Here is an 8,285-nt window from a genome sequence, read left to right on the forward strand (position 1 = left end):
TTTTTTTTTTGAGACGGAGTCTCGCTCTGTCGCCCAGGCTGGAGTGCTGTGGCCGGATCTCAGCTCACTGCAAGCTCCGCCTCCCGGGATCTCAGCTCACTGCAAGCTCCGCCTCCCGGGTTCCCGCCATTCTCCTGCCTCAGGCTCCCGAGTAGCTGGGACTACAGGCGCCCGCCACCTCGCCCGGCTAGTTTTTTGTATTTTTTAGTAGAGACGGGGTTTCACCGTGTTAGCCAGGATGGTCTCGATCTCCTGACCTCGTGATCCTCCCGTCTCGGCCTCCCAAAGTGCTGGGATTACAGGCTTGAGCCACCGCGCCCGGCCAGAATCATGTTTTTAAATATATGAAATAAAATGTATAGAATTACAAAGGAAACATACTAAAATACGGTTACCAAAATAGTAGTTTGTGATATATGTGCTTTTTTTATTAACACAATAAGTACTAAGATTTAGAAGCAGCTATAATAAATATAGTGTGTTTTTTTTTTTTTTTTTTTTTTTTGAGGTGGAGTCTTGCTCTGTCACCCAAGCTGGAGTGCAGTGGCATGATCTTGGCTCACTGCAACCTCCACCTCCTAGATTTAAGCCACTCTTCTGCCTCACCCTCCCACGCAGCTGGGATTACAGGCACCTGCCACCATGCCTGGCTAATTCTTTGTATTTTTAGTAGAGACAGGCTTTTGCCATGTTGGCCAGGCTGGTCTTGAACTCCTAGCCTCAGGTGATCCACCTGCCTTGGCCTCCCAAAATGCTGGGATTATAGGCATAAGCCACCATACATGGCCAATAAATATAATTTTGATTTAGTGAGGAATAGAAGTCATATTTTGAAATGTTTGCCATAAGCACAGTATATGAAAACACCTGTGATTTTTGTTGGTGATGAAATCACAGGTATTAATACTGTTGTGATTTGTTGCCTACATTTATAATCGAAGGAAAAGCTAAATTCTAGTTAGAAGTTTGTGAAAATAAAGAGAGGATTTTTTTCCCATCCAAATTAATGGACCCCCTGAATTCTATCCAAGGACTTCCTGGGCATCCCTGGATCCCAGGTTAAGAAATTCTGCACTAGAGATACATGAGTACAGTATACTGATCTTTCTGGGATAGAGGTGAGCTGATTCATGACCATATATTCTATTTAATGGATCCAGCATTTTAGTGCATTCCCCAGCTTTAAATTTGTGCACAGAAGCATGATTTTCATGCTTTTCAGTGAGAGATTGAGCCACCTTAGGCAAAATTTCAGTGTGATTGAAATATGCCTATTCTCTCTCCCACTTAGTTTGTGGGACTCAGATTACTTAAAACATTAAAGTTTTTTTCCTACAACAGTATAGTGGGGCAGGAAGAGCTTCCGTATCCTTTTCCTCTCCAGCTATGCTTTTAGAAACTTCCTTAAGGGATATTTGGTGGAATAAATCTAAGTTCTCTTCCTTTTTCCTTTCCCACTGCTGGACAACAATCTGTCCAGTCACATAAGAATATTCCTTTAAGACTGATGCCTGCTTAGCCAGTTAAATCCAAAGACAGTGCTTGTAGGGAAGTGCCAGATTAAATGGTAATTTTAGGGCTAGTTTGGGATTGACCTTACTATCATTGTATAATCAGTTAAGGAAACAAAAAAGTATGGATTTAGCAGTAGATAGAAATGAGAAAATTGGCCAAGGCCATCATAAAGACTTAGAATGCTTATGCTAAACTATGTAACAGTAATGTATGTATTGTCTGATGTAGTTCTCAGTTATAGGATCTTTGTTCTGGGGCACACAGGAAGGTAGTGAAAGCTAGTATGGGTAGTAAAAAGAGCATTGGATTAAGAGTCAGAAGAGCTGGGGCCAGTTTCTTCTTCTTTTTTATGTTTATTTTTTTTTGAGAGAAGTCTCTCTGTCGCTCAGGCTGGAGTGCAGTGGCGCAATCTCGGCTCACTGCAGCCTCCACCACCTCCTGGGTTCAAGCATTCTCCTGCCTCAGCCTCCGGAATAGCTGGGATTACAGGTGTCCGCCACCATGCCCGGCTAATTTTTGTATTTTTAATAGAGATGGGACCAGGGTGGTCTTTATCGCCTGTCCTGGTGATCCATCCGCTTCGGCCTCCCAAAGTGCTGGGATCACAGGTGTGAGCCACTGCGCCCAGCCAAAAGTAGCTTCTAAGTACAAAATGGTGGTTGTTCTACATAGTTGTGGATATGGTTGCTGGTTGTTTACCCCATTCAGATAAATAGTATATTATTAAATGTATTTAAAACTAACATTTAGTTTTCTTTGATGCTCAGAAATCATATTTCTATTTCAGGTTCTTTTTTATCTTGGCCAGTATATTATGACTAAACGATTATATGATGAGAAGCAACAACATATTGTATATTGTTCAAATGATCTTCTAGGAGATTTGTTTGGTGTGCCAAGCTTCTCTGTGAAAGAGCACAGGTAATTCTTCAGTTTAGTCCATTGTAAAAAGCCCGTTGGGCTAACATTTCAGTTCACCTCTACCCTCATTCACTTTTGTCAGAGAAAAACTGTTAAAACATATAAAAGACATGCTGAAATTTAATTTTTTAGCTCTGTGGCATATTATTTGAAAACCTGAGCTCTGGCATCTTATAAACCAGTGTTTGAAACCTAGCCCAGTCATTTACTACTTTTGTGACTAGGTAGATTAACCTCTATAAACCTGTTTCCCCATTTATAAAATAGGGATAATTAAATACTTCATGTGGAGGTTAAAGCTCTTGAAAAGAGACGTTGTATAAAAAAAGCATAGTTTTTGGCACATACCAAGCATTCAAGTATTAGTCGTAGCTATTATAAATTTTTATTCCAGTCACTCCCAGAAACAGTATACCACCAAGTAGTAAAGGCTTAAATTTGAGCCTTAGATATTTTGGAGATCATTTTCGTGGTCACTTATCATTATGGCACTTAACCAGCAGAATTTAACCCAGGTATTCTAGAATTAGGCCTGGCGCAGTGGCTTACACCTGTAATCCCAGCACTTTGGGAGGCCGAGGCGGGTGGATCATCTGAAGTCAGGAGTTCGAGACCAGCCTGACCAACATGGAGAAACCCCATCGCTACTAAAAATAAAAAATTAGCCAGGCGTGGTGGTGCATGCCTCTAATCCCAGCTACTCAGGAGGCTGAGGCAGGAGAATTGCTTGAACCCAGGAGGTGGAGGTTGTGGTGAGCCGAGATCGCGCCATTGCACTCCAACCTGGGCAACAAGAGTAACACTCCATCTCAATTACTCTTTTTTTTGTTTTGTTTTTGAGAGGGAGTCTTGCTCTGTGGCCTAGGCTGGAGTGTAGTGGCGCAATCTTGGCTCACTGCAACCTCCGCCTCCTGAGTTCAAGATTCTCCTGCCTCGGCTTCCCGAGTAGCTGGGATTACAGGTGCCCGCCACCACGCCTGGCTAATTTTTGTATTTTTAGTAGAGACAGGGTTTCGCGATGTTGAGCAGGCTGGTCTTGAGCTCCCACCCTCAGATGATCCACCCGCCTTGGCCTCCCAAAGTGCTGGGATTACAGGTGTGAGCCACCACACCTGGCCTACATTTGGAATTCTTTGTCACATTTGGTTTAGCACAGGCAATCGGTATTGAGCCTTAGCGTTCATTCTGTTAATAAATAGAATGAATGCTTTCACCTGGAACAGTTAACTAGCTTCTGCTAGTATTTAATGCTCAATAGTATAGCTGAAAAGATGATAATTAAATGGGATTTTATTTTATTAAAATAGATAACTTCCTCAACTGAGCAAGGGATTTTATAATTTTAAAACAACCTCATTATTGTAAACATAGTATATATTATATTATTGAACATTAGGAAATGACAGAAAACTAAGAAAAGTAGAGAATAAAAGGACTATAGTTTGTTACCAAAAGTTATTTTTACCAGTCGTTTGTATATTATGTGCAACTGTGTTTTAACCTAGTTTTAAGTATAGTACTGTATTTAATTTCATCTAGCTTTTAAATATTATATATTATAATTTTTACATAATATAATTTATATTATAAATATATAATTATTTTTTCATTGATGAATCACTTTGTTTAATATCCATATATGTTGTCATTTTAAACTTGGCCTTGGGATATATGATTTAATTTTATAAATTTAAAAAATATATGGGTATATTGGTGAATTTTTTACCTATTGAATATTGAATCTTCTAGTTTTTTTTTTTTTTTTTTTGAGATGTCTTGCTCTGTTACCCAGGCTGCAACCTCTGCCTCCCAGGTTCAAGTGATTCTCTTGCCTCAGCCTCCTGAGTAGCTGGGGTTACAGGTGCATGCTACTATGTCCAGCTAATTTTTTGTATTTTTAGTAGAGATGAGGTTTTGCCATGTTGGCCAGGCTGGTTTCGAACTCCTGACCTCACGTGATCTGCCTGTCTCGGCCTCCCAAAGTGCTGGGATTACAGACGTGAGCCACTGTGCCTGGTCTGAATATTGAATCTTCGGATAGTGTTTGGAAGTATGATTTCCTTGGATTTGAATTCTAAATGTTGAGAGATAAGAAATAGGAGAAATTACTGACTTGAAAAGGATATGAATTTAAAATGTTGTGGGTTTAGGTTGCCGTATCCTTATTCCCAAGGGTGAAAAAAGATAGTTGGGATCATATTTTCTCTTAATATTGAGTGAGGAGCAATATTTTGTGACTAACACTCTCTCAAATCCTTAGTTTAAAAAGAAAAGGAAAAATCCATTGTGACATCAACGAATACTGGGGTAAATGAATTATCCTCCTGTTAGGATATAAACTTCATCAGGGCATATACATTTCTGTTTGATTCTTTGTTTTCCCCAGTGTCTGGTACATGGTTGGTTTTCAGTCTGTATTTATTGAATGAATGAGTGCTGCTTTATCTGTTAATAAGTTTTGTTTTTTTTTTTTTTTTTTTCCTGAGTTGGAGTTTTGCTCTTGTTGCCCAGGCTGGAGTGCAGTGGCATGATCTTGGCTCACCGCAACCCCTGCCTCCCAGGTTTAAGTGATTCTCCTGCCTCAGCCTCCCAAGTAGCTGGGATTACAGGCATGCGCCACCACGCCCAGCTAATTTTGTATTTTTAGTAGAGATGGGGTTTCTCCATGTTAGTCAGACTGATCTTGAACTCCGGGCCTCAGGTGATCCACCCTACTTGGCCTTCCGGAGTGCTGAGATTACAGGTGTGAGCCACCACGCCCAGCCTCTGTTAATAAGTGTTAAGATCAAGAAAGGAAGTTGAAGCTTGATGAAAGTCAAGATTATAATCAAATTCCTATTTAATGGATTTTGCATAACTCGATACTTTTTTTGGCAGTTTGTGTTTAATGGATTTTGCATAACTCAATACTTTTTTTTGGCAGTTTGCTACTAAGCACATAGCTAAAAACATTCCTGTTTGAAAATAAGTACGTTAAACTGCTTCCTGCTTGCACACCCATTTTTTGAGGTTTGGTAAAATCCAAACAAAGCACATTTCAGGAATTGGCAGTGTGAAATCTTTCAACTAGAGAGACTTTAATAATTATTAAAAGTAGCTGTACGTAATCATTGTGCTACTAATTATTGTGCTTTTATGTGCCTACAAGCTTGCCAACGATAAATTTGGTTTTGAATGTGTGCAGTAGTTCATACTAAGTATGTATGTAAAAGTCTGGTTAAATCCAGCTTAATACAAATTATTTTAAAATATACATCTCTTGTTATTTTTTTTTTCTGTCTACAAGGAAAATATATACCATGATCTACAGAAACTTGGTAGTAGTCAATCAGCAGGGTAAGTTAATTTTGAGCATCATGAATAAATACCATAAAAAGATTTTAAAGACATTTTTGTTCATGTGCATGTTTTGTAATTGATTCTCTTTAAAAGTTGCTTTAATATTGTAATAAAAATATGATAAATTTATTAGAAGTACATATGAACTAAAACCACATTATACTGAGGTTCTAATGTAAGGTTAAATACCTTGTTACATTAATTTAAGACTTGGGATATCAGAGTTAGGATTTGTTTTGAAAGGTCCATAATTTCAAAAGCTCCTATTTAGGAGTGATCTACCTTGAAAATGTATTGAAAGGCTTTGGGAAATAATACAGTTACCTAGGTAGGACATTGTGTAAGGATGAAGGATGGGTCTTTTTCTTTGATTATAGACAAAATTTTGTTTACCAATTTGTGGAAGTGGAATTTTATGTTCCTACTTCTGGTTCTTAACTGGTTATTTTTGGGTCACATCTCTCTTAAATAAGCTGATAAAAGTATTGGGTTCTTGTTTCAGAAAGATGCACATGGGTACATATACATGGATAAGTCAATAAGTGTTTTACAACCTTCTTTCCATGAGAAAAGCCCTGATTTATGTGCTTGCTGACTTCCATAGTATAATACTCTCATTTGAAGGCTAAAAACATGGAGTTGGGAAAAGATGTACACAGTTTGGTTTTTTTTTTTTGAGAAGGAATCTTGCTCTGTCACCCAGGCTGGAGTGCAGTGGCACGATCTTGGTTCACTGCAACCTCTGCCTCCCAGGTTCAAGCAATTCTTCTCTCTCAGCCTCCCGAGTAGCTGGGACTAAAGGCTTATGCCACCATGCCCGGCTAATTTTTGTATTTTTAGTAGAGACAGGGTTTCAGCTTATTGGCCAGGCTGGTCTCGAACTCCTGACCTTGCAATCTGCCTGCCTCGGCCTTCCAAAGTGCTGGGATTACAGGTGTGAGCCACTGCACCCGGCCCCACAGTTTGCTTTTGAACACACTACACCCTTCCTAAAGCCCATCCTCGAACTACAGTTAAGAAATGCTGTTAGGCCAGGTGTGATGGCTCATGCCTATAATTCCAGCGCTTTAGGAGGCTAAGGCAGGAAGATCACTTGACCCTGGAGTTCAAGACCAGGCTGGGCAGCATGGCTAAATCCTGCCTCTGCAAAAACTACAAAAATCAGCTGGGTATAGTGGTGCATGCCTGTAGTCCTAGCTACTGAGGAGTCTGAGGCAGGAGGATTGTTTGAGCCCGGGAGGTCAGGACGGCAGTGAACTGTGCTCATGCCATTCCAGTCTGGGTGACGGAGCAAGACCTCATTTCTTAAAAAAGACAAAAACAAAAAAACACCTGTCAGGAGCTTATATAGTTCCTAGAATGAAATGACCACTCCCTTGTACTTCCTCTATTCCATATTCAGATTTTATTGTAAAATTGCTTTGTTACACGTGTGGGTTTTTTGTTTTTGAGAGGGACTCTTACTCTGTCACCCTGCTTGAAGTGCAGTGGTGTGGTCTTGGCTCACTGCATCCTCCACCTCCAGGGCTCAAATGATCCTCCCCCTCAGCCTCCCAAGTTGCTGGAACTACAGATGCACTCCACCATGCCTGGCTAATTTTTCTGTATGTTTGGTAGAAATGGTGTTTTGCTCTGTTGCCCAGGCTAGTCTCAACCTGAGCTCAAGAGATACTCTCACCTCGGCCTCCCAAAGTATAGGGATTACAGGCATGAGCCACTGCGCCTGGCTGTTATATTTGTTTATATTTTTGTTACCTATGTCCTATTCAGGTTTGCATTCTGCATCACACAGTATAGTGTTTTATTAATGTGGTATTTAATAAATGTGTTGAATACTTATTCTTCCAAAGTTAGGATTTAAAGCCCAGAAAAGTACCTCCATTTTATCCCAGAATAAAAGTAGTTACTAGGCTGATGATTTGGCATTTTATTGTTTTAAAGCTCTTTAAGAAATTGTATGATAGCTAAATATACAATTATAGTATTTGTAGTAGTATTTTGAATTTTCTAAAGTATGTATCCCTGATGTATTAATTCCTTCATTTGTTTAAATAAACTTTGGCACATTACTAGAAAAATTATATTACTGAGATGGAAACTTACAAATTATTTGCAGTCTGAGTTTGATTCAGATATCAGTAGAATTAACTTCAGAACTCCTATTCCATGTTCTCAACTTTGTCACTTTTTTTTTGAGATGGAGTCTCTTCTGTTACTCAAATTAGAATGCAGTGGCATGATCTCGAATCACTGCAATCTCTGCTTCCCGGGTTTAAGCGATTCTCCTTCCTTAGCCTCCTGAGTAGGTGGGGTTACAGGTGCCTACCACCACGCCTGGTTAATTTTTGTATTTTTAGTAGAGAAAGGGTTTCACCATGTTGACCAGGCTGGTCTCAAACTCCTGACCTCAGGTGATCCTCCCACCTTGGCCTCCCAAAGTTCTGGGATTACAGGCATGAGCTGCTGTGCCTGGCCTAGGGCTTCCTTTTTTTTTTTTTTTTTTTTTTTTT

General features: G+C 39.7%; 1 protein-coding gene across 4 annotated transcripts in view; it reads left to right on the plus strand.

Annotated features, from left to right (window-relative positions):
* Nucleotides 1–8,285, plus strand: part of MDM2 (MDM2 proto-oncogene) — a 33,412-nt gene that overhangs the window by 6,145 nt on the left and 18,982 nt on the right. For all 4 annotated transcript variants that reach the window (XM_025401482.1, XM_025401485.1, XM_025401483.1 and 1 more), the window contains exons 4-5: nt 2,303–2,436; nt 5,723–5,772. In XM_025401482.1, the coding sequence (XP_025257267.1) occupies nt 2,303–2,436; nt 5,723–5,772 (184 nt within the window). The remainder of the gene's footprint in view (nt 1–2,302; nt 2,437–5,722; nt 5,773–8,285) is intronic.

This window comes from Theropithecus gelada, chromosome 11, assembly GCF_003255815.1.
Source record: "Theropithecus gelada isolate Dixy chromosome 11, Tgel_1.0, whole genome shotgun sequence".
Lineage (NCBI taxonomy): Eukaryota > Metazoa > Chordata > Mammalia > Primates > Cercopithecidae > Theropithecus > Theropithecus gelada.